General features: G+C 41.8%; 1 protein-coding gene across 1 annotated transcript in view; it reads right to left on the reverse strand.

Moving 5' to 3' along the window:
- pex14 (peroxisomal biogenesis factor 14) overlaps nucleotides 1–27,457 on the reverse strand; it is a 107,207-nt gene that overhangs the window by 38,160 nt on the left and 41,590 nt on the right. The window contains exon 3 of the mRNA XM_052484220.1: nucleotides 21,784–21,868. Within this exon, the coding sequence (XP_052340180.1) occupies nucleotides 21,784–21,868 (85 nt within the window). The remainder of the gene's footprint in view (nucleotides 1–21,783; nucleotides 21,869–27,457) is intronic.

Raw genomic sequence — 27,457 nt, forward strand, 5'->3', positions numbered from 1 at the left:
CCACAGCTAGGAGAGCAAAAAAAATAAGAATAATAATTTAAGTCTTTCTTTGAGTCATAAAAGTGCATTGAATTACTTAGGAACTGATTATTTCCCCATAATCTCCAAAGTGTTCTCTTTCAATTGCTACCATGGTTATGCATATGCTTTCTATATTTATTCTGTTAGAAAAATTTAAATTTGGCACTGTCCATGTAGGCCAATTTCCAAAAGAGTAAAGGGTTAACTCTTCAAACCTGATTTGTAGTATAGGGCCCTGGGCTGGCTGGGTTATGCTTCCACCATGGTAGCTGGAATTGTGCAGTAAAGAATCATGTAAAAAATTAAATATCTTAGCTAGCACAGTACGGTTAGGGTACACCCTATAGTGTGAATCAGGCATTGGACAGCACCTCTTCAGTTACCCAGACATCTGCCTACAGCAGACAGCAGAGCAGGATCAAACAAAGAAAGCTGAAACCCCGTTCTCACTAACGGCCACCAAAGGCAAAGAAAATCAGTCTGTCCACTTCTCCAGTTATATTTCCCAGGTGGAGATCTCATACACCCCAGACAGAGAAAATGCATTATTTTAATTTCCTCATTGTGATGTAAATGTATTACATAATTTTGCAAATGCCAATATAACTTAATCTTCAGATCTTTTTTAATGATTTTAGTGATGATTAAATTGCAAAGAGCTCCCTAATGGAGAATGGGAGGGGGCAGGGGGGGGGGTCTTATTTTATTTTGTGGACTGAAAGGATTTTATTTCCGTCGCCATATGCTTCCATGGGTATGTGTCTCGTCTTTAATGAGCATCATAATCTAAACAAAGACGAATAATTACAACTTTCAATGAGCGTCTGAAAAAAGGCTGGCATTGTTCATTCCGAGATCAACCAAAACACAACAGTGGAGAACTAAAATCAAATATACTGATGTGACTCACTAGACAAAAGAACAGGGTCGTGTTCAGTAGTACATACTGTAGCAAAACACTTTGCAGCAGAAAACGAAAACAAGCATCTCTTATTGGATACGTTCAGTTAAGTACCTCCCAATTTCAAAACTTTTCCTCCCTACTGACCATGACTTTAAACACTTCCAATCAGCTGGCTCCATTGAGCCTTGTTGATGGGGAGAGGTATAAGGGCTAAGGTGTGGACCATAAGGCACTTTCCTCTGTATTGCAATGTGTAGCATCACTGGCTTGCTCCTGCTACCATTTTACCTCCATTTCCCTGTGTTATTTCCCTGAGTGTGCTACTGGGCTTCCTGGGTTTCCCTTCCTCCTGCCTTCTGACAGAAAATCCCCATTGCCGAGATGGCCTTTTAACTTGGGCCATTCCCCTGGGCTTTGGACCATTCTACTCCACACAGCAGGCCTCCCTGCAGTGCTGTGTCATCCCAAATGGCACCCTATTTCCTATTTAGCGCATTACGTTTAGGGCGCTGGTCAAACGAAGTGCACTAAATAGGGAATAGGATGTCATTTGGTACGCACAACTGAGTTGCAAGAGAGTCAAGGGGGATGAGGTTTGCTTCATTTGAGACTGCTATTCTTATTTGCTGTACTATACAGGGCTGTGGGAATGGCGGAGAGATGAGAAGAGGGTTGAGAGAGGAGAAGAAGCGATTTGTTGAGCCATCTGTACACACATCAGAGTCTGAAATCCATGTGGAGCTAATCATTACAATATCAACATGTGTTGTGTGACATTAACACACACACACACCATTTCTTCTATGAAATGTCTATGAAATGAGAGAGCAATGACTGCCTGTTAACCAAATCATTTGAGAAGCATTGTGTCACCCAAGTACCTGTGTGAGTGCGATGCAGAAGACTCATAATTGCGGTCCCAAAAGATGTCAAATGAGTATTTACTGCCCATCTACAAACCCATCTTGATGAACAAGAATCAACCACAATCTAGCCCTCTTTTTGACATCTTCATGAGGGGCTCTAAAGGTTCTTGGAGAATCAACATGTGTGATGCTGAGAGGCACCTACAGTATTTAAATGCACCAAGGGCTTCAAATGGCCATGAAAATGGTTGAATAATTTAAGGCAAATATTGGCCAGCCTGTCGTCAATGGCGGGCCCTGAGTGCCAGGAAGTGGCCACCGCCATGTGCTGAGCTCGTGCAGTCAGGCTGCACTGTCCAATAAGCAATAATGTGTCCCTGAACTCCGGATTCATCTGACCACAGCAGACACAACAGTGGCAGATTATTGAGTGAGACATGCAAGGGTTGCATCCCGAATGGCACCCTATGCACTAGTTTTGACCAGGGTCCCTACAGGCTCTGGTCAAAACTGGTGCACTATACTATATATAGGGAACAGGGTGCCATTTGGAGCACAAGCCCATATTTCCATTTCACCATAGAATGAAAAAACATATTTTAGTACCCTGGGAGAGGTTCCCATTTTCCCTTTTCACCTTGAAATGTAGTTTCTCCAAAATAACTTTATAAAATGTCCTCTTAAAAATATGTGCATGTTAATGGTGTTGGACCTCTTTAATGTTGTTGTGTGTGCAGCACTATGAAAGGGCTTATTTACTTTACATCAAAATAAAATGCATGGAAATTCATAAAGCTGTTAGGTTTTCTTGTCGAATTAAAGCTTGCTCCACTATTGTGTGCTCTGATCCGTTGATTGTTCAGAAAAAGGCGACGACAAATGAAAGACACCTCATATCCATTTAGAAAAGAGAGAACAAGGTGAAACAGATTTTTACATATAAAAGGAAAAGCCTACAAAAAAGGATTGCAGAAATTTATTACGGGTTTCCAAACCTGTGGAATGACCCCTGGACCCCCATTTCGGATCGACCTGGCGAGGAGATGAATTTTTTAAGACATAAATTACATCTAATGACGACACCGTAAAAAAGAACAATAATGGAAAGCTATTCTGTATTTCATTATACTGTATTTGGTGCACCTGATACACGCCGCGCCTGTTTATGAGTCGCCGTATTAGCAGATGCTCAGCCGAAGCATTTGCTGTGACCTTGCCATTCTCATTGGGGCATGAAATTACGGTGCTGGCACCTCGATATTACAGCTATAAATACTGTAAACCGCATATCTGGCCTACGTTTTCTATTGTCTTTCAACATAAACCTGATCGGTATTTATTTAAAGGAAAACCCATTGCTCGTCACATTATTTACGCCTCTATTTTCAGTAGGCTCTTATTCTCAGGGCATTTTTTTAAGGGCAAAGGAGGCAGCGAGGCCCAGCCACCATAAAACACATTTTTCCAATTCTGGCACATCTGAACTTTATGGGTTAAGACCCGGCCCGGACAGCCAATTATAAAAATTGCTTACTAAAATATTTTGGGTGCTAAAAGGTGAATGCTTTTTTACTGTCCTACAAGGTGAATTATTAAGTTGCCCTTGAATGAAAATTACTTACATTATGAATATGAATTCTTTTAAATATATGTCAGGGGTCATAAATAGATGGAGGTCAATGGGTTATTGAAAGCCGGAGTGCAACTTTAACCTGTTTCTCATGCTGGGCTGGAGGAGATTCTAGTCATGTCATTTGGTGTCCCCGAGAATGGCACTATTGCTGCTTGAAAATGGCATGCCCTAAATAATGACCACTCTCATAGCTTATTCATTTATGTATTAAAAAAGAAGACTCTCCTCTCATTTCCCTGCTTTATCGCCTTGTACTGATGACAAAGTGGGAGAGAACCGGGGCTAGGTGGCGCCGTGGAGTAATTTATAACCACATCAATCCCTTTACCTTCTATGCAGGCCTTGGTCATTGCCATTTTTGTCCGAGAGGTGAGTCGCATAACCCCACTTGCAAACAACATCCTATTAATATCTGGAATGATGAACCTTATCCTTACCCTTCATATCAATAATGGTAATCAAATGTTCCCCATGACCCTCTATCAATGGCCCACTACTCAGGGTGAAACCTATTATATATAGTTACCTGCTGTATTACTTCTTCAGCTTATTGAGCCAAACAATTACTGGAAGCTTATTTTCAGAATAAAAATTATTATTTTAAAAAGTCTATATGATTATTCTGAATATGATGCCACAGTAGACATATCCCCAGTCTACCAGTCATTTTGCAACGTAATCAGGGCAGTTACTGCTTCCCTTCTGGACATGTATCAGTGTCTCAGCTAAAGGCCTGCTTTCAAAACATGTCGAAAGAAGGCTACGGGGTGTTTTCACTGTTGCCAAAATGAGATGTTCTTTTGTCGTTACATGTAGCCTACGTGTGCACTTGCTAGTTGCAAAGGGAAATCGTTGTGCCAAAATGAGGCACAGAGCTCTTCAGGTGCTGCAACTGTTAATTGTGGGGCCTAGATAGCACAACAGCCAATATGAGTCAGGAATACATTACCGCTCATTACAAAAGAGAAAACATAACTTTTAGATGGCAATCTCCCCCAAATCGTGCCTGTTGTGATTGGAAAACAACCATTGATGCGGACTATGTGGACTTATTCATCTTGACCCAAAGGGGGGGTCGTTAAGCCGATGTACTGTTTATGGCACTATATAGCTTGGCACTGATTATACCCCTTATTTTACATAATATATTATTATTATATTATGTAAGTAGGGACAACATGAGTGGTCTATTATTCACTATATCAAGTCAAACGAAGGTGGAAAGGATCCTTTTGAAAATACCCCTCTGTGCATGCTGTAGGTTTAACGCTCAAGATCTCAAAACAAGTCAACTACCTGACACATAGCCATCAGCGAACATGCATAATTACATATTGATCTCAAAAATACCTATTTTTACTAGTTCTGGAGTGTCTAAGTTTCTAACATCTCCTAGAATAAGATATTTTAGACACTTTATTAATCAAAGAGTCATATCGGGGCTGTGAGAAATACTTCAGCACATTTCCCATTCATTCAGTGATATTGACCGTATGCAAAACACAAAATGAATTTTTTTTCTCCTATGCATATTGAAATAGACCACATTATTACGATCTCCTTGGGGGAAAAAAGCTGAGAAATAACAAGATGCATCCTTCAGCGTAGATTAGGGCACAAATCTGCAAGGAAATAATAATGTGGAGGCGAGATTATTGTGTAAAGAATCTGCAACATGCAATCAAAGTGTGCCCTGTTTTCCCCTTCATCAGCTGGCCAGCATAAGTACTGGCAGAGAGAGGAATCCAATTTAAATTCCACTCTACCGGGTGATGGTATTGTTTCATTTTATGTGTGCTTTGACATTTCTGCCTGTTAATATAGAGTAAAATCGGGAAGTATTTACATAAATATGACATTAAACTCTATTAGAAATTAAGAGTGACATATATTTGTGCTCATAGCAGAAGGGAGGAGGTAATTGAGTTCCAGGGTCAAAAGGTTGAGAGAAGTGTTTGGTAGGCTGTGGATACATGGAGAGAGGAGGAGGAGGCAGTGACTATTGGACTGTCATCTTGTCCATCATCATGTTTGCCTTTGCTCGTAAAGGATGAGACAGACAACGGGCCAATAGTCACCACATTCATTGGTATGGGGTGTGGCCTTCTGCAAATTAAATAGGGGTTGACTCATTTCAATGCTGCTCTTACATGTGAATGTAGGCCTATTCATGAATTGTTTTTAGCAGAATAAGTGACAAACATATTTAAAAAGAATATACAGTTATTATGAAAGTATATTCTCTAACTGAACATAACTAAGATAAAACATCTCAATGAACAATTTACCTTTATTTAACTAGGCAAGTCAGTTAAGAACAAATACTTATTTTCAATGACTGCCTATGAACAGCGAGATAACTGCATTATTCAGGGTCAGAACGACAGATTTTTACCTTGTCAGCTCAGGGATTCGATCTTGCAACCTTTCGGTTACTAGTCCAACGCCCTAACCACTAGGCTACCTGACGATCCTTTAAAAAAAAAAAATCATTAGCTTGCTTCTGACTTACCTAGGATGTTGTCTTTTCAACCAAACTGTTTTACATATCTGTTAGTTGGTTATTTAGCTAAATCCAGAACAATCTGTTTAGCATTTTTTGAGAATTTAGCAATGCTAGTGAAAACAGATTGTACCAGTTAGCGAGGCATTCAAAAGCATGATTCAAGCAGGAATGGTTCAAATATGCATTTCTTACTACCGAAAGCAGAGCTGTTTCTCCACGCTTTTGAATGAACCACTAACTGATGCAATCCACTTCCAGTAGCATTGCTACATTATCCAAAAATGCTAAGCAGGAGATTCTGGACATTGTTCAACCAACTAACAAATGTAAAAATGGTTTCGACAGTAAGTCAGTGAACACCCTAGGTAAATAAGAGATACAACTTTTTTTAAAGTTAACTATCACCATAAACTTTAAATATGCCTTTGAGCAACATTATCCAATAATTGTTAGCTTATTATTTTAATCATATCAACACCAGTAGGCACCAGTGCCTAAAATGTTGTAAGAGAATTCTAAATTCTAACCCACTGACTTTGAATTGAGTCTGTTCCGAGGCGGTTCTCAATCAGAGTCAGGTGATTCTCGTTGTCTCTGATCGGGAACCATATTTAGGTAGCCTGGGTTTCACTGTGTGTTTGTGGGTGATTGTTCCTGTCTCTGTGTTTGTTGTCACAAGATAGGCTGTATAGGTTTTCACGTTCCGTTTGTTGTTTTGTAGATTTAGTTATTTCATGTATCGTTCATTTTTTCATTAAAGAACATGAGTAACCACCACGCCGCATTTTGGTCCGCTTCTCCTTCTACAGACGAACGTTGTTACAGAATCATCCACCACAACTGGACCAAGCGGCGTGTCAACAGGCAGCGACAGCAGAAGCCGCGAAAGGAGGAATGGACATGGGAAGACGTTTTGGATGGCAAGGGTTGTTACACTTGGGAGGAGATACTGGCTGGAAGAGATCACCTCCCATGGGAACAGGTGGAGGCACTTAGGAGAGCAGAGGCAGCCGGAGGTTCAGACCCGAGCCAACTCCCCCTGTTTATCGTGAGGAGCAGCGATCACAGGACTTCTGGACTTGGGAGGAGATATTGGACGGAAAAGGACCCTGGGCACAGCCTGGTGAATATCGACGCCCCAAAGAAGAACTGGAGGCGGCGAGAGCTGAGAGGCGCTGGTATGAGGAGAAGCAACAGCGGCAGCAGGAGCAACAATATCGGGACTACACTACTTGGGAGGAAATAGACAGGTGGGCGGTCGACCCAGGGAGAGTGCCCGGAGCCCGCCGGGGATTCGCTGGAGCAGTGCGAAGAGGGTTATAGGAGAATGGAGTTGGAGAGACAAGCACGGCGGCGCAGAAGGAAGCCAGAGAGTCAGCCCCAAAAATGTATTGGGGGGGGGGGGCAGAGTCAGGAGTCAGACCTGAGCCAACCCTCCCTGTTTATCGTGAGGAGCCAAGGAGGAGACCAGAACCAGAGCCGGTGTTAGAGGTGAGCGAAGCAGAGACTGTGAAGGAGTTAATGGGGAAAGTGGAGGAGCGAGTAATGAGGGAGTTGCTAGCTTGGTGCTTTAGGTACGATATTCGTCCGACGGAGCGTGTCGGGGATTTGATGGCACCTGGGTCAGCGCTCCATACTCGTCCTGAGGTGCGTGTTAGTCGACTGGTGAAAATTGTGCCAGCCTCACGCACTAGGCCTCCTGTGTACCTACCTAGCCTTGCACGTCCTGTGCCAGCCCTGCTCTCAGGCTCTCCAGTACACCTTCACGGTCCGGTCCATCCTGTGCCACCTTTACACACCAGTCCTCCGGTGGCAGCTCCCCGCACCAGGCTTCCTGTGCGTGTCCTCGGTCCAGTACCACCAGTTCCAGCACCACGCACCAGGCCTTCAGTGCGCCTCGCCTGTTCAGCGCAGCCAGAGCCTTTCTCCTCTCCAGTGCTGTCGGAGTCTCCCACCTGTTTAGCGCTGCCGGAGCCTCCCGCCTGTTCAGCGCAGCCAGCGCTTTCCTCCTCTCCTGCACTGCCGGCGTCTCCCGCCTGTTTAGCGCAGCCAGAGCTTTCCTCCTCTCCTGCGCTGCCGGAGTCTCCCGCATGTTCAGCGCTGCCAGCCTGCATGGAGCAGCCAGGGCTGCCAGTCTGCATGGAGCAGCCAGGGCTGCCAGTCTGCATGGAGCAGCCAGGGCTGCCAGTCTGCATGGAGCAGCCAGAGCTGCCAGTCTACATGGAACAGCCAGATCTGCCAGTCAGCCAGACTCTTCCAGATCTGCCAGTCAGCCAGACTCTTCCAGATCTGCCAGTCAGCCAGACTCTTCCAGATCTGCCAGTCAGCCAGACTCTTCCAGACCTGCCAGTCAACCATACTCTTCCAGATCTGCCAGTCAGCCAGGATCTGCCGGATCCAACTACCTGCCTGAGCTTCCTCTCAGTGCTGGGCTTCCTCTCAGTGCTGAGCTTCCTCTCAGTGCTGAGCTTCCTCTCAGTGCTGAGCTTCCTCTCAGTGCCGAGCTTCCTCTCAGTGCCGAGCTTCCCCTCAGTCCCGAGCTTCCCCTCAGTGCCGAGCTTCCCCTCAGTGCCGAGCTTCCCCTCAGTGCCGAGCTTCCCCTCAGTCCCGAGCTTCCCCTCAGTCCCGAGCTTCCCCTCAGTCCCGAGCTTCCTCTCAGTCCCGAGCTTCCTCTCAGTCCCGAGCTGCCCCTCAGTCCAGTGGGGTCCTTGGTGAGGGTTATTAGGCCAAGGTCGGCGGCGAGGGTCGCCAATCAAAGGACGCGTTACAGGGGGACTAAGACTTGGTTGGAGTGGGGTCCACGTCCCGAGCCGCCACCGTGGACAGACACCCACCCGGACTCTCCCATATGGGTTTAGGTGTGCGGCCGGGAGTGTTTGTGGGTGATTGTTCCTGTCTCTGTGTTTGTTGTCACAAGATAGGCTGTATAGGTTTTCACGTTCCGTTTGTTGTTTTGTAGATTTAGTTATTTAATGTATCGTTCATTTTTTCATTAAAGAACATGAGTAACCACCACGCCGCATTTTGGTCTGCTTCTCCTTCTACAGACGAACGTCGTTACACTTATATCAAACCATTTGATATACAATAGGACATATCACATGAAAGACACATTTTACCCCTTGAAGAAAATGTACTTTGTAATAATATGAGAATTCTACCTTGTGTTGATAAGGTTTTAATAACCTCTGCATTCTGCATACCTAATCAATTAGTCTTGCAAATAATGCAGGCGACATCATCAAACGTAAGCCTATTATGCAGACCTTTCTGGCTCAGAGCTATCTTTATTTGAAACTCTACCCCCCCCAAAATATGTGCTAAATCTAACAAGAGCGAGAATGATGGGCATAACTCATTGGGAAGTCTTCTGCAATAACATGAATAAGGGCAAGGCGAACTTGCTTCAGTGAACTCAGCAGGACCATGAAAAAAGGAACATTTTATATGAAATTTAATAAACTGAAATTGGTTTAAGATTAGTCAGCACTTTGTCTAGAAGATTAGTTTCCCTCCTACCCTTCAACACATGCAAGGCGCTCAAAGTGATACAGCATTTTGACATAATTACATTGTTCAAGGTGAAGCTCAGTAGAAATGGCTTTTTGCTTACAAGGCAATTTGTGAACATGCACATTTACAAATATCATAGTAACCTGGTGTTACTCAAAGGCAGTCCAGGGAAAAGAAACCAAAAGAAAACAACACTTGCTTCAATCCAATTTTGGGGTCACAGGGAAAAAGACCCTGGACCAACTGATGTCTGCTTTGCGATATTACAGTCGGGGTGTGAATTGGCTGAAGTGCTCTCTATTGGTAACATTACCATATACACTGAACAGAAATATAAATGCAACATGCAACAATTTCAAAGATTTTAAGGAAATCAGGCAATTGAAATAAATAAATTAGGAGCTAATCTATGGCTTTCACATGACTGGGAATACAGATATGAATGTGTTGGTCACATATACTGTACCTTTAAAAGGTACTTGATTGTGGCCACACTCCTCTTCAATGGCTGTGCGAAGTTGCTAGATATTGGTGGGAACTGGAACACGCTGTCGTACACGTCAATCCAGAGCATCCCAAACATGCACAATGGGTGACATGTCTGGCGAGCATGCAGGCAATGAAAGAACTGGGACATTTTCAGCTTCCAGGAATTGTGTAAAGATCCTTGCGATACGGGGCTGTGCGTTATCATGCTGAAACAAGAGTTGATGGGGGCTGATGAATGACATGACAATGGGCCTCAGGATCTCGTCACGGTATCTCTGTGCATTCAAATTTCCATCGATAAAATGAAATTGTGTTCGTTGTCCGTAGTTTATGCCTGCTCATACCACAACCACCATGGGGTACTCTGTTCACAACGTTGACATCAGCAAACCGCTCAACCACATGATGCCATACATGCTGTCTGCCATCTGCCAGGTACAGTTGATACTGCGATTCAACCGTAAAGAGCACACTTCTCCAGTGTGCCAGTGGCTATTGAAGGTGAGCATTATCTCCCACCGAAGTCATATATGACGCAAAACTGCAGTCAGGTCAAGACCCTGGTGAGGACGACGAGCACACAGATGAGCTTCCCTGAGACAGTTTGATAGTTTGTGCAGAAATTCTTCAGTTGTGCAAACCCACAGTTTCATCAGCTGTCCGGGTGGCTGGCGTCATATGTTCCCGCAGGTGAAGAACCGATTGTGGAGGTCCTGAGCTAGTGTGATTACACATGGTCTGCGGTTGTGAGGCCGGGTGGACGTACTGCCAAATTCTCTAAAACGAAGTTGGAGGCGGTGGTAGAGAAATTAACTTGGCATTTTCTGGAAACAACTCTGGAGGACATTCCTACAGTCAGCAAGCCAATTGCACGCTTCCTCAAAACTTGAAACATCTGTGGCATTGTGTTGTTGCAAAACTGCACATTTGAGAGTGGCATTTTATTGTCCCCAACACAAGGTGCACCTGTGTAATGATCATGCCGTTTAAATCAGTTTATTGTCAGCTGGATGGATTATTTTGGCAAAGGCGTAATGCTCACTAACAGGGATGTAAATACATTTGAGAGAAATAAGCTAATGTGCGTATGCAACATTTATGGGATCTTTTATTTCATGTGTTTATATTTTGATCATCATCCCACAAGCATGTCCAAATGACTATTTTTCCCAAAGACGAAACATGCCAGGTTGTGTGTTTTATGTTTTCTCCCAATCTCTTGTGGATCCATGTGCCTTTACTATTTCAGTACTTAAATGACTAAAACCAGATAAAAGTATGAAGAAAATATAATGGACCTATATATGTTTTAAATAAGATCATATTTGAGAACTAATAATCACCAAAATACAAACTAAATAGTCAAGGAGAATCTAAAATAAAATAAAAACTATGCATTTGTTAGATTTTGTTACAATGTTTATGTGACCCGTGGCAAAATGTGTAGAATTGCAGGAAATTCATTTTAAAACTGCCAAAATTCGTCACTGCAGTCAACTGGAAGGTCTCTAAAATGTTACGTCAGCGACCATTACCATTGGCCAGGCCCATGACCCTGCCCCCAAACATTTATTTCTTGCACAGAATAGAATAGGCTGACCTTTGTACTATGGGGGATAGTACAGTCGTGGCCAAAAGTTTTGAGAATGACACAAATATGAATTTTCACAAAGTCTGCTGATTCAGTGTCTTTAGATTTTTTTTTTTCAGATGTTACTATGGAATACTGAAGTATAATTACAAGCATTTCATAAGTGTCAAAGACCAGTATTGACAATTACATTAAGTTGATGAAAAGAGTCAATATTTGCAGTGTTGACCCTTCTTTTTCAAGACCTCTGCAATCTGCCCTGGCATGCTGTCAATTAACTTCTGGGCCATTCTTGCATAATCAGTGCTTGGCGTTTGTCAGAATCTGTGGGTTTTTGTTTTTCCACCCGCCTCTTGAAGATTTACCACAAGTTCTCAATGGGATTAAGGTCTGGAGTTTACTGGCCTTGGACCCAAAATACCGACGTGATGTTCCCCGAGCCACTTAGTTATCACTTTTGCCTTATGGCAAGGTACTCCATCATGCTGGAAAAGGATTTGTTCATCACCAAACGGTTCCTGGATGGTTGGGAGAAATGGCTCTCGGAGGATGTGTTGGTACCATTCTTTATTCATGGCTGTGTTCTTAGGCAAAATTGTGAGTGAGCCCACTCCCTTGGCTGAGAAGCAACCTCACACATGAATGGTCTCAGGATGCTTTACTGATGGCATGACACAGAACTGATGGTAGCGCTCACCTTGTCTTCTCCGGACACGTTTTTTTCCGGATGCCCCAAACAATCGGAAAGTGGATTCATCAGAGAAAATGACTTTACCCCAGTCCTCAGCAGTCCAATCCCTGTACCTTTTGCAGAATATCAGTCTGTCCCTGATGTTTTTCCTGGAGAGAAGTGGCTTCGTTGCTGCCCTTCTTGACACCAGGCCATCCTCCAAAAGTCTTCGCCTCACTGTGCGTGCAGATGCACTCACACCTGCCTGCTGCCAATCCTGAGCAAGCTCTGTACTGGTGGTTCCCAGATCCCACAGCTGAATCAACTTTAGGATGCGGTCCTGGCGCTTGCTGGACTTTCTTGGGTGCCCTGAAGCCTTCTTCACAACAATTGAACCGCTCTCCTTGAAGTTCTTGATGATCCGATAAATGGTTGATTTAGGTGCAATATCCTTGCCTGTGAAGCCCTTTTTGTGCAAAGCAATGATGATGGCACCTGTTTCCTTGCAGGTAACGATGGTTGACAGAGGAAGAACTATGATTCCAAGCACCACCTTTCTTTTGAAGCTTCCAGTCTGTTATTCGAACTCAATCAGCATGACAGAGATCTCCAGCCTTGTCCTCGTCAACACTCACACCTGTGTTAACAAGAGAATCACTGACATGATGTCAGCTGGTCCTTTTGTGACAGGGCTGAAATGTAGTGGAATTTTTTTGGGGGGGTTTTCGGTTCATTTGCATGGCAAAGAGGGACTTTGCAATTCATCTGATCACTCTTCATAACATTCTGGAGTATTCTGGAGTATATGCAAATTACAAACTGAGGCAGCAGACTTTGTGAAAATTAATATTTGTGTCATTCAAAACTTTTGGCCTAGGTAACTATGTAAACTCCCGACTTCAACTGTATTTTCACACTACCGTTCAAAAGTTTGGGGTCACTTAGAAATATGCTTGTTTTCCCATGAAAACATACATGAAGTGAGATGCAAAATGAATAGGAAATTTAGTCAAGATGTTGACAAGGTTATAAATAATGGTTTTTTATTTAAATAATTGTGTCCTACAAACTCTGTTTTCTTCAAAGACCTTTGGCGTTCTAGTTGTCAATTTGTTGAGGTAATCTGAAGAGATTTCACCCCATGCCTCCTGAAGCACCTCCCACAAGTTGGATTGGCTTGATGGGCACGTACCATACGGTCAAGCTGCTCGCACAACAACTCAATAGGGTTGACATCCGGTGACTGTACTGGCCACACAATTATAGACAGCATACCAGCTGACTGCTTCTTCCCTAAATAGTTTGGAGCTGTGCTTTGGGTCATTGTCCTGTTGTGGAGGAAATTGGCTCCAATTAAGCACAGACCACAGGGTATGGCATGGCGTTGCAAAATGGAGTGACAGCCTTCCTTCTTCAAGATCCCTTTTACCCTGCATATATCTCTCACTTTACCACCACCAAAGCACCCCCAGACCATCACATTGCCATGCTTGACAGATGGCGTCAAGCACTCCTTCAGCATCTTTTCACTTTTTCGGCATCTCACGAATGTTCTTCTTTGTGATCCAAACACCTCAAAATTAGATTTGTCTGTCCATAACACTTATTTATTCCTCTGTCCAGTGTCTGTTATTTTGCCCATCTTAATATTTTCTTTTTATTGGCCAGTCTGAGATATGGCTTCTTTTTTAAAACTCTGCCAAGAAGGTCAGCATCCCAGAGTCGCCTCTTCACTTTTTGCGGGTACTATTTAATGAAGCTGCCAGTTGAGGACTTGTGAGGCGTCTGTTTCTCAAACAAAACACTAATGTACTTGTCCTCTTGCTCAGTTGTGCACCAGGGCCACCCACACTTTCTATTTTGGTTAGAGCCAGTTTGCGTTGTTCTGTGAAGGGAGTAGTACACAGCGTTGTACGAGATCTTCAGTTTCTTGGCAATTTCTCACATGGAATAGCCTTCATTTATCAGAACAAGAATAGACTGACGAGTTTCAGAAGAAAGTCCTTTGTTTCTGGACATTTTGAGCCTGTAATCGAACCCACAAATGCTGACGCTCCAGATACTCAACTTATCCAAAGAAGGCCAGATTTATTGCTTCTTTAAAACAGCACAACAGTTTTCATCTGTGCTAACATAATTGTAAAAGGGCTTTCAAATGATTAATTAGCCTTCTCAAATTATAAACTTGGAAAAGCTAACACAACGTGCCATTGGAACACAGGATTGATGGTTGCTGATAATGGGCATCTGTACGCCTATGTGTATATATATATATATATATATATATATATATATATATATATTTTTTTTTAAATAAGCAGTTTCCAGCTACAATGGTCATTTACAACATTAACAATGTCTACAATGTATTTCTGATCAATTTGATTTTCATTTAAAATCTTTCAAATACAAATTCATTTATAAGTGACCCCAAACTTTTGAAGGGTAGTGTATAGAAAACAATTGCATTGTTTAAGAGTGTAAGGGTAAAAGCGAATTGAGTTATTGCACATGTGCACTTCACACAGCAGGTGTTCCCTAACGGAAATATTCAAATAAATGCTAGAACGCGCCAATTGGATCGCACTAGCTCGTGCTTGGCACTGCCTACATTTACATTTAAGTCATTTAGCAGACGCTCTTATCCAGAGCGACTTACAAATTGGTGCATTCACCTTATGACATCCAGTGGAACAGCCACTTTACAATAGTGCATCTAAATCTTTTAGGGGGGAGAAGGATTACTTATCCTATCCTAGGTATTCCTTAAAGAGGTGGGGTTTCAGGTGTCTCCGGAAGGTGGTGATTGACTCCGCTGTCCTGGCGTCGTGAGGGAGTTTGTTCCACCATTGGGGGGCCAGAGCAGCGAACAGTTGACTGGGCTGAGCGGGAACTGTACTTCCTCAGTGGTAGGGAGGCGAGCAGGCCAGAGGTGGATGAACGCAGTGCCCTTGTTTGGGTGTAGGGCCTGATCAGAGCCTGGAGGTACTGAGGTGCCATTCCCCTCACAGCTCCGTAGGCAAGCAGCATGGTCTTGTAGCGGATGCGAGCTTCAACTGGAAGCCAGTGGAGAGAGCGGAGGAGCGGGGTGACTGCCTACCTCCTTGCTTGTTCTGCCCACTATGATTAATTTGCTCCCATTGGAAACAACAAGCTCTCATCTATCTCGGGTTAGTTATAAAAATCTTTGGTGCGAGCATCAAACAAACAAAGGATTTTAAAGAAGAAAAGAAAGTGGATACATTTTTCTCATGAAGAGTGTAGTAAATGGCACTGGATTAAGAATAGTCCTTAGTTGCTGCTAATGAGAAGCACAAAGCAAGTACTTTTCAAAAGATATTGGAAGTCATTATAGCCTGCTGATATGTGTAGTAGCAGCCGGTAACAATGGATTTGGTTTCGGGTTACCTCTGGTCATGGAGCTTTTAGGCTCACTTTTCACTGCTTTGCTGCTCTAATGATAGAAGCCAAATCCCTGAGCTCTTACTATGAATTAGTCCCCAAGTAAACAACTGTTTTGAAAAGAGGGCTCATAAAGAAAATGGGCTCATAAACAAGCAGTGATCAGTTGTAGAACAATCTAAGCCAATGTCCTGGGTGCCACTGCCAACAATTCATGAACTACTTAAGGGCCCAAGCCATCTCAATCATTAAAAAGTCAGTGCAGCTTGTGAAGTTGGGGTGTCTTTCTTATTTCTTATTCTTATTATGTGATTTAAATATTGACTGGCTATCATCAAGCCGCCACTCAGGAAAAAACTACAAACCGTAACCAGTGCCTGCAACCTGGATCAGGTTGTCAGTCAACCTACCAGGGTAGTTACAAACAGCACAGGAATTACATCTTAAACATGTATTGATCACATCTTTACAAACGCTGCAGATATTTGCTTTAAAGTAGTGTCCAAATCCATAGGATGTAGTAATCACAATATAATAGCCATATCTAGGAAAAGCAAAGTTCCAAAGGTTTGGCCTAATGTAGTGTATAAGAGGTCATACAATAAGTTTTGTAGTGATTCCTATGTTGATGATGTAAAGAATCTTTGCTGGTCTGGTAGAGAGAATTATTTATTTCAGATTTCATTCCTTTCATCACATTTCCAGTGGGTCAAGTTTATATAAACTCAATTAGTATTTGGTAGCATTGCTTTTAAATTGTTTAACTTGGGTCAAATGTTTCGGGTAGCTTTCCACAAGCTTGCCACAATAAATTGGGTGAATTTTGGCCCATTCCTCCTGACAGAGCTGGTGTAACTGAGTCAGGTTTGTAGGCCTCCTTGCTCGCAAACACTTTTTCAGTTCTGCCCACAAATGTTCTATACGATTGAGGTCAGGGCTTTGTGATGGCCACTCCAATACCTTGACTACGTTGTCCTTAAAAACTTCTTATGGCTGAAATCCCGTTAACGGGATCGATTTGACAACAGCCAGTGAGCCAATTAAAATTCCCCAAACATACAAGTATTATACACCATTTTAAAGATAAACTTGTTGTTAATCCAACCACAGTGTCTGATTTCAAAAAGGCTTTACGACGAAAGCATACCATGTGATTATGTTAGGTCAGTCACCAAAAACACAGCCATTTTTCAGCTAAAGAGAGGAGTCACAAAAAGCAGAAAGAGATAAAAATTCATCACTAACCTTTGATGATCTTCATCAGATGGCACTCATAGGATTTAATGTTACACAATACATGTATGTTTTGTTCGATAAAGTTCAGATTTATATCCAAAAATCTCAGTTTTCATTGACGCGATATTTTCAGTAATGTTTTGCCTCCAAAACATCCAGTGATTTTGCAGAGAGCCACATCAATTTACAGGAATACTCATCATAAACGTTGATGAAAGATACAAGTGTTATGCATATAATTAAAGATATACTTCTCCTTAATACTACTGGTGTGTCAGATTTAAAAAAAGCTTTACAGCAAAAGCACACCATGCGATAATCTGAGTACAGCTCTCAGCCAGCATACAGATACCCGCGATGTTGTTGGGTCAACAAAAGTCATAAAGAGCATTATAAATATTCCCTTACCTTTGATGATCTTCATCGGAATGCACTCCCAGGAGTCCCAGTTCCACAATAAATGTTTGTTTTGTTCGATAAAGTCCATCATTTGTCAAAATACCTCCTTTTTGTTCGCGTGTTTAGTCCAGTAATCCAAATGCACAAGGCGCGGGCACAAAGTCCAGACAAAAAGTCAAAAAAGTTCCATTACAGTTTGTAGAAACATGTCAAACGATGTATATAATCAATCTTAAGGATGTTTTTTATCATAAATCTTCAATAATATTCCAACCAGACAATTCCTTTGTCTTTAGAAATGAAAGAGAACGGAGCTCGCACTCACGGGCGCACGCGTGACTAAACTAAACTAAAGGCTTTCAGCCAGACCTCTGGTTGAAACAGCTCTTATTCGCTCCCCTTTCATAGTAGAAGACTGAAACAACGTTCTAAAGACTGTTGACATCTAGTGGAAGCCTTAAGAAGTGCAATCTGACCCTATAGACACTGTATATTGGATAGGCAATCACTTGAAAAATTACAAACCTCAGATTTCCCACTTCCTGGTTGGAATTTTCTCAGGTTTTTGCCTGTCATATGAGTTCTGGTATACTCATAGACCTTATTTGAACAGTTTTGGAAACTTTAGAGTGTTTTCTATACAAATCTGCATATTCTATCCATATTCTAGGTTCTGGGCCTGAGTAACAGGCAGTTTACTATGGGCACGCTTTTCATCCGGACGAGAAAATACTGCCCCCTTGCATAAGAGGTTAAGCCATTTTGCCACCACTTTGGAAGTATGCTTGGGGTCATTGTATTTTATGAAGTGCACCAGTCCCTCTTGCAGCAAAGCACCCCCACAACATGATGCTGCTGCCCCGTGCCTCAAGGTTGGGATGGTGTTCTTTGGCTTGCAATCATCCCCCCTTTTCCTACAAACATAACGATGGTCATTATGGCCAAACAGTTCTATTTTTGTTTCATCAGACCAGAGGACATTTCTCCAAAAAGTACAATCTTTGTCCCCATGTGCAGTTGCAAACTGTAGTCTGGCTGTTTTGGAGCAGTGGCTCCTTCCTTCCTAGGCCTTGAAATACATCCACAGGTACACCTCCAATTGACTCAAATGATGTCAACACTAACTCAAAACTACAACACTAACTTAAAAAAGTTCTGGGACACTGTAAAGTCCATGGAGAATAAGAACACCTCCTCCCAGCTGCCCACTGTACTGAAGATAGGAAACACTGTCACCACTGATGAATCCACTATAATTGAGAATTTCAAGAAGCATTTTTCTACGGCTGACCATGCTTTCCACCTGGCTACTCCTACCCCGGTCAACAGCACTGCACCCCCCCACAGCAACAGCCCAAGCCTTCCCCATTTCTCCTTCTCCCAAATCCAGTCAGCTGATGTTCTGAAAGAGCTGCAAAATCTGGAACCCTACAAATCAGCCGGGCTAGACAATCTGGACCCTTTCTAAAATTATCTGCCGAAATTGTTGCCACCCCTATTACTAGCCTGTTCAACCTCTCTTTCGTGTCGTCTGAGATTCCCAAAGATTGGAAAGCAGCTGCAGTCATCCCCCTCTTCAAAGGGGGGGAACACTCTAGGCCCAAACTGCTACAGACCTATATCTATCCTACCCTGCCTTTCTAAGGTCTTCGAACGCCAAGTCAACAAACAGATTACCAACCATTTCGAATCTCACCATACCTTCTCTGCTATGCAATCTGGTTTCAGAGCTGGTCATGGGTGCACCTCAGCCACGCTCAAGGTCCTAAACAATATCTTAACCGCCATCGATAAGAAACATTACTGTGCAGCCGTATTCATTGATCTGGCCAAGACTTTCGACTCTGTCAGTCACCACATCCTCATTGGCAGACTCGACAGCCCTTGGTTTCTCAAATGATTGCCTCGCCTGGTTCACCAACTACTTCTCTGATAGAGTTCAGTGTGTCAAATCGGAGGGTCTGCTGTCCGGACCTCTGGCAGTCTCTGGGGGTGCCACGGGGTTCAATTCTTGGACAGACTCTTCTCTGTATACATCAATGATGTCGCTCTTGCTGCTGGTGGGTCTCTGATCCACCTCTACACAGACGACACCATTCTGTATACTTCTGGCCCTTCTTTGGACACTGTGTTAACAACCCTCCAGGCAAGCTTCAATGCCATACAACTCTCCTTCCGTGGCCTCCAATTGCTCTTAAATACAAGTAAAACTAAATGCATGCTCTTCAACCAATCGCTGCCTGCACCTGCCCGCCTGTCCAACATCACTACTCTGGACGGCTCTGACTTAGAATACGTGGACAACTACAAATACCTAGGTGTCTGGTTAGCCTGTAAACTCTCCTTTCAGACCCACATCAAACATCTCCAATCCAAAGTTAAATATAGAATTGGCTTCCTATTTCGCAACAAAGCATCCTTCACTCATGCTGCCAAACATACCCTTGTAAAACTGACCATCCTACCAATGTCATTTACAAAATAGCCTCCAATACCCGTCTCAACAAATTGGATGCAGTCTATCACAGTGCAATCCGTTTTGTCACCAAAGCCCCATATACTACCCACCATTGCGACCTGTACGCTCTCGTTGGCTGGCCCTCGCTTCATACTCGTCGGCAAACCCACGGGCTCCATGTCATCTACAAGACCTTGCAAGGTAAAGTCCCCCCTTATCTCAGCTCGCTGGTCACCATAGCATCACCCACCTGTAGCACGCGCTCCAGCAGGTATATCTCTCTGGTCACCCCCAAAACCAATTCTTTCTTTGGCCGCCTCTCCTTCCAGTTCTCTGCTGCCAATGACTGGAACGAACTACAAAAATCTCTGAAACTGGAAGCACTAATCTCCCTCACTAGCTTTAAGCACCAACTGTCAGAGCAGCTCACATATTACTGCACCTGTACATAGCCCACCTATAATTTAGCCCAAACAACTACCTCTCCCTACGGTATTTATTTTATTTATTTATTTATTTTGCTCCTTTGCACCCCATTATTTTTATTTTTACTTTGCACATTCTTCCACTGCAAATCTACCATTCCAGTGTTTTACTTGCTATATTGTATTTACTTTGCCACCATGGCCTTTTTTTTGCCTTTACCTCCCTTATCTCACCTCATTTGCTCACATTGTATATAGACTTGTTTATACTGTATGTTTGTTTTCCTCCATGTGTAACTCTGTGTCGTTGTATGTGTCGAACTGCTTTGCTTTATCTTGGCCAGGTCGCAATTGTAAATGAGAACTTGTTCTCAACTTGCCTACCTGGTTAAATAAAGGTGAAATAAAATAAAATAAGTAAATAAATTAGCCTATCAGAAGCTTCTAAAGCCATGACATCATTTTCTAGAATATTCCAAGCTGTTTAAAGGCACAGTCAACTTAGTGTGTGTAAACTTCTGACCCACTGGAATTGTGATGCAGTGAATTATAATTGAAATAATCTGTCAGTAAACAATTTTTGGAAAAATTACTTGTGTCATGTGCAAAGTAGATGTCCTAACCGACTTGCCAAAACCATAGTTTGATATCAAGATATTTGTGGAGAGGTTGAACAATGAGTTTTAATGACTCCAACCTAATTGTATGGAGACTTGCGACTTCAACTGCACACACACACACACAATATCATACTCACTATACATACACATGGATTTAGTACTGTAGAAATTAGGTTGTGGTGGAGTAGGGGCTTGAGGGCACACAGTGCGTTTTGAAATCTGTGAATGTATTGTAATATTTTTTAAATTGTATAAACTGCCTAAATTTTGCTGGACCCCAGGAAGAGTAGCTGTTGCTTTGGCAGCAGCTCATGGGGATCCATAATAAATACAAAAATGTAACCTATGGATTAGGGGTAGTGCATATTAAAAAGAGAGATAAGACTGATGCTGTTCGCTGGGAGCATAAAATTACTTACAGTAGACAAACAGACATATGATCATATCTAATAATCATAATGTATTGTACTAACAAACTGATGAGCCGGCAAAGGACTCCCTCTCCCTACCTAATTCCACCTTCTAATGTCGTACCTCATATTTATGGTAACGGCTAAATTAAGTAAAAGGCTTAAAAATGCTGAAAGGTAATATCATTGGCAATTCCAGTGTAAGTGCAGGAGGGTTTGTCAATATTAATTTTCCTGAGCCCAAAGAAGCGTCCCGACTGGTGGGTCATTTATCCACAGAGCTTGAATCATGCACTCCACAGCAAAATCGACCACGATCCGACGCCCAGGGCAAAGAGCTATGGCCTTGACCTTTGACCCCTAAAAGCCAACCAACCTCACCAAAAAAGAACATTGCATGAACATCTCTGGCCAATGTCCATTAGATTCCCGGCTTCAGCATCAACATGGATTGTCTGAACATCAATGCATTGAAAAAGGATATACTGTAGAGGCCCTGTTGGGACTGATTAGGCTTTTGCGTTTACATATGGTATTGAACACATTTGAGAGACATTACTGGGGATTTTCAATACAGTATTACAACAATAATTAACTAGTATTTACATCAAAAACAAAATGCGCCACAAACGTTGCTCACCTTTTTTCTTCAGAAAAACTTTTCTGGTTTCCAGTGGACTTTGACGCACTTTATGGTTCTGTAAAAAATTCACAGCTGTGGCTATCTGTGGAAAACAAAGAAAGAATGTAGAAAAGGTTGGATTTCAACTTCAAGAATACAAAGATTATCCATCTTATGGCTGTATACAACAGCAAACAAACATTCTCACTCAGTCTAGACAGAAGTGGTAGCCTAGATTTGTTAAAACCAGACATGGTATAAATTGATTTGTTTGAAAGTCACTTCTGAAAACTTCCCTGCACCGAGTATTAAGACCACCTGACAACTTTCTAGATAATTCCGGAGAATGACCAAATCAGCTGTTATAAAATTAGCCCATCAAAGAGTGCTGGACAAATGGAGTATGGAGCTTAATTCGCTATCATCCTCTTACAAGACAAACTTCCAGTCTTAAGTGCGTGGGGGAAGAAAATCTATACTTAATGCAGAGGTGATCATTTGTATCTAATAACTTAAGAATCCTTGGCTGAAAACTTCGGTAATTCTTCCAGTTAAAAACGCACCATGATCAAATCACTAAAGCCTAAATGTTGTAATGACTCGAGACGTTAATGCACTAGAACGTTAAATGGCATCAGAACATCAGTAGTTTCAAGTGCACGGCATTCATCAATTCTATTATGTTTTCCTTCGAGATGCACCTTAATTTCCCCCACTCCAGTTTGCTTTTCCAAGAATTAGAGAGAAAAAAACATCCTTAAATGCTATTAAAACATACATTTGAAGTGGGTGCCTTGAAGTGGTGCCTCTTAAAACAGATATACATTAAATAACATGGAGAACGGGGGAAACACACACTGGCAAGGAGGGCTTAGATGACTTGTTATCTCACCTGTGGTCCCCTGTGATTCAATTGTAAAAGTCATCCCTCTAATAGGTTAAAAGGTTTTGATTACCCTTCCTTTTCTTGGAGTGTTGAAAGAGAAAAAAGTGACTGAGCACTGCCAGTGGGTAATTCATTTTGGGTAATGCATTGCATATACTAAAGACCTGTTTCAATCCAAAATAATGACATTTTTAAACTCATCTAAAAAAAAGGGGCAGCTATGGCAGGGAAGCAGTCTAAAAAGCCATATTATTCTGTGACAAAACACAGTGTGGTGTGGGTGTGATGAAAACGTACTACTCCTCAACATCTAAGTTTTGCCACGTGAAATGCATCCAAACTCAAATGACAGTAATCTATTATCAGCCTTAGACACCTGTGTTGTATGTCAGAGAGGTTGAGATATCTTTGAAAACATGACCATTATTGTTTCGTTATTCCTAAAGTGGCATAACATGACTTATTATAAAATACTAAGTTTAAAATGGGGCCAAGTTGTATCATTTTATCAAAGGAGTAGACAAACCGTTCAGAAATATTTATTATCCATTTATTCACCATAACATTAGCATGACCTTTGATGTACACAAGGGTTGCACAAGGGGTGTGGAAATTCCTGGATCTCTATATGCTGAGGGCTTATTAAAGTCAGTCGCCCGGAACCTTCATTGTGACAAGCAGATTAAACCATTTGCATGGTGAACCACCGACTGATGTTTGAGGAGAACATATATCTGTTTGATAACAAGATGGGAATATTCTGGCTTTTAGGATTCTGAAAGATCATTTACTGATTCAGTGAGTGAAAAGGCCATAAAAATGTGCAGCTAAAGTAATCCAGGACAATAGGTAATGAATGAAAACTAGAAAAGAATGGATAACATATTGCTAATAAACTGAGGCTAACACGGCTATAGAACCGCATTAATTGTAGTGACTGAAAGATTGAGACTAACCTAAATGTGGAAGAATACACTACATTTGTTTACATTATTTCCTTAAACTATAAATATTGTACAATTGACAAGTATCTTGTCATCTATGTTAAAACAAGAATGTTGTAATCTACAGTATGTGTCGACATTTTAAAAAAAGCACAACATAAAAAAAAAATCAACAAACTAATAAGTCAAAATGTTAATTTTAGTAAAATGGTTGCAGTGTATCTTCAGGGAGGGTAAAAGTGCTGTTCTTAGCAGATGACATAGCTGGTTTGCACAAGTTCCACCCAGACATCTCAATCAATTATAACCACATTGCACAGATTTCAGTCTTGTCTTGTTATTGACTTATAGATCATCCCTGCTATAGTGTACGGTAGCACATAATTGGGCTTTTAAGGGGTGGGCTGTATGTTAGTACAAGGCACATTTGGTTTGGCAGGATAAATATCAATTGAAATTAAAATGGTGGGTGTGTCTGGCTTTTCCGAATACCGGTAAATACCTTTTGGTTAGTTGAACAATCATTTTCTAATGCTTCTTGTAAAGCTAAAATTGCTAATGCACCAAAGTGCTCCATGTACTGACCAATAATCTTTACAAATGAGATAACCAATAAAGTGTCAGGTACAGCCGAAAAAGAGGCGAAAACTCAATCATAGGAAGAGATGAACACTAACCAATGTGCTTTAAGAGAGTGAAGTTGATGAGCGGACAAGATTACAGCATCATTATTGAGTTTGAATTGGCACTTTTTTTTTAACCTTGAATCTTTACTTTAACATTTTGAAAAATGTCTAGCAAACCTAATTATGTTTGAACTAACCAGTAGAATGTTTTTTTCTCTCACTAGTAACAGCATTGAAGTAAAATATTGGTATAAACCTATGAAAATTTACCAATGCACCATTATTAGTAACATTTTAGAAAAATAAAACACTTGGAAAATACTGACTAACTGGCTGGGAGGGCACTGTGTTTTTATTTAATCATTTCCTTGTTGTTGGTAGAGGTTTTTTGATGTTTAACTGTATGAATATATGAAACAATAAAAAAAATGTTTTTAAAGGGATGCGTTGCTTAGAAATGCTGCCATACAACGGCCATATTGAAAAATAGAATTTCCTGACTGACTATATTTAGAGGTCAAGTGGGGTTTCAAGAGTTTTCATTTCACCTTTTAGTTTTCCAAGAGAAAAAGCACTCTTACAAAAGCTGAGAAGTGTAAAAGACTTAACACAGAAAACTTAAGGGATCAATGTTACAAAAGTAGAGGTGGAAGTGTGTGAAGATTGAGTAAGAATTGTCATATAGAATGAACAGGAACAGATTGTTTCCAAACTGATGGTAGTCTATACTAAAGCTATATCATACCCATGAAGGCACAGATGCAAAGTGAGGGAGGTGCTGAATTGATTTCATTATCAAAGTAAGACCACCAATAATGTGAATTTCGATAGCAACAATTCCACAGATCGTTGCTGTAAATGAGAATGTGTTCCTAGTCAACTTACCAGGTAAAAAAAAAAGAAATGCCCAACATTGTCACTGAGCGCTACTGTAACTAGTTAATGTTAAAGGACCATCGTATCAAATAACATTTTATTTGTCACGTGCTTCGTAAAGAACAGGTGTAAACTAACAGTGAAATGCTTACTTATGGGTCCTTTTCCGACAATGCAGATTAAAGATATTTTTTAAACATTGAAATAGTGACACGTGGAATAAATACACAGTGAATAACAATAATGAGTAAAATTAAGATGGTTATATAGAGGGAGTACCAGTACTGATAGTCCTGAATGACAGTTCAGAATGAATCGTGAATAGTGATGAGTGAGAAAGATAGACACACAAATATCTTACCCAAATATCTTACCCCAAAGCCATGCTAACCTCTCACCATTACAATAACAGGGGAGGTTAGCATTTTGGGGGGGTATGACATTTGTGTGTCTAACTTTCTCACTCATCATTATTCAGATTAATACATGACTATCCGTGATCATGGTAGCATCCACATTAATGTAGAAGTGTTTAGAAACATTTTATTCTTATTTACAATAAAAGTGATTCCAAAATTACACAACACATTATTTACCATTAATTTCTATTGGGCAGGTAGCCTAGTGGTTAGAGCGTTGGGCCAATAACCGAAAAGGTTGCTTGATCGAATCCCCAAGCTGACAAGGTAAAAATCGGTCATTTTTCCCTTGAGCAAGGCAGTTAAACCACTGTTCGCCAGGCGCCGAAGACGTGGATGTCGATTAAGGCAGCCCACCGTACCTCTCTGAGTCAGAGGGGTTGTGTTAAATGCGGAAGACACATTTCAGTTGAAGGTTGTTGTACAACTGACTAGGTATCCCCCTCCCTTTCATTCAATGGGCACAAAATAATCTGAAACACAACCAAAACAAAAATTTGTCCCAATGCATCCAACAAGTTTGTTAAGTCACAATCTTGATGTAATTATTGCGTGCTAAGTGAATTTGTCCCAATTCTTTTAGTCCTACAAAAATGGGGGGACTACGTAAAAAAAAATGCTGTAATTTCTAAACGGTTCACCAGATTTGGATGAAAAGAGCCTCTAGGGCTGGGCTGTATACCGTATACTGGTATTGATGCATGGACCGGTTTGGGTTTTTACTTTATCTTCAATAACAGTATTTGAATGTTTGGTTTGTTAAATGTGATATGCCGTGTGTAACTTACATTTTTATAGTTTACTACACTACTTGAGTCATCTCTCTCGGCTCCCTCTCTCCATGCTGCTTTCCACACAGACCTAGCCCGTCAATCAAGGAGCGCATTTGTTGTTACTTCACCACAAGACACTTGCGTTCAGTCTGCATGGTCAATGCAGCCCATGCAACAATGTTGATGACAACAATGCTGTTTACACTTGCTTCTTAGCCGCTAATGATAATCGCTAGTTAGCTGGTCAGAGTAAACGTAGCTAGCTATACAGCCTGATACCAATGAGGGTGTAGAACTAAATCAGCATGTTGTCTGTGTAAAAGTATCTTCTAAATCAAAGAAGAATAAGCAAAGCATGAATATGTTAGCTACATGAAGTAGATAAGAGAAAACATTTAATGTAGTCAAAGAATATAAGGTCACCCAGGAAACACTGACAAACACTTTGGTTCCTACCCTGTCACATGAACTCCTCCCTGGCATTTTTAGTCATTGTGATGTAAAATAACACTGTTTTTAAAGTGCCCACTATTACACTACATGGCCAAAAGTATGTGAAACACCTGCTCGTCCAACATGCCATTTCAAAATCATGGGCATTAATATGAAGTTGGTCCCCCTTTTTCTGCAATAACAGCCTCCACTCTTCTGTGAAGGCTTTCCACTATATGCTGGAACATTGCTCTGGTGACTTGCTTCCATTCAGCCACCAGAGTATTAGTGAGGTCGGGCACTGATGTTGGGCGATTCGGCCTGGCTCGCAGTCGGTGTTCCAATTCACCCCAAAGGTGTTTGATGGGGTTGAGGTCAGGGCTCTGTGCAGGCCAGTCAAGTTCTTCCACACCCGTCTTGACAAACCCTTTCTGTATGGCCCTCGTTCTGTGCATAGGGCATTGTCATGCTGAAACAGCAAAGGGTCTTCCCCAAACTGTTGCCACCAAGTTGGAAGCACAGAATCGTCTAGAATGTCATTGTATGCTGTAGCGTTAAGATTTCCCTTCACTGGAACTAAGTGGCCTAGCCCGAACTATGAAAAACAGCCCCAGACCATTATTCCTCATCCACCAAACTTTATAGTTGGCACTATGCATTGGAGCAAGTAGCATTCTCCTGGCATCCGCCAAACCCAGATAAGTCCGTCAGACCGCCAGATGGTGAAGTGTGATTC

The sequence above is a fragment of the Oncorhynchus keta genome, chromosome 28, assembly GCF_023373465.1.
Source record: "Oncorhynchus keta strain PuntledgeMale-10-30-2019 chromosome 28, Oket_V2, whole genome shotgun sequence".
Classification (NCBI taxonomy): domain Eukaryota; kingdom Metazoa; phylum Chordata; class Actinopteri; order Salmoniformes; family Salmonidae; genus Oncorhynchus; species Oncorhynchus keta.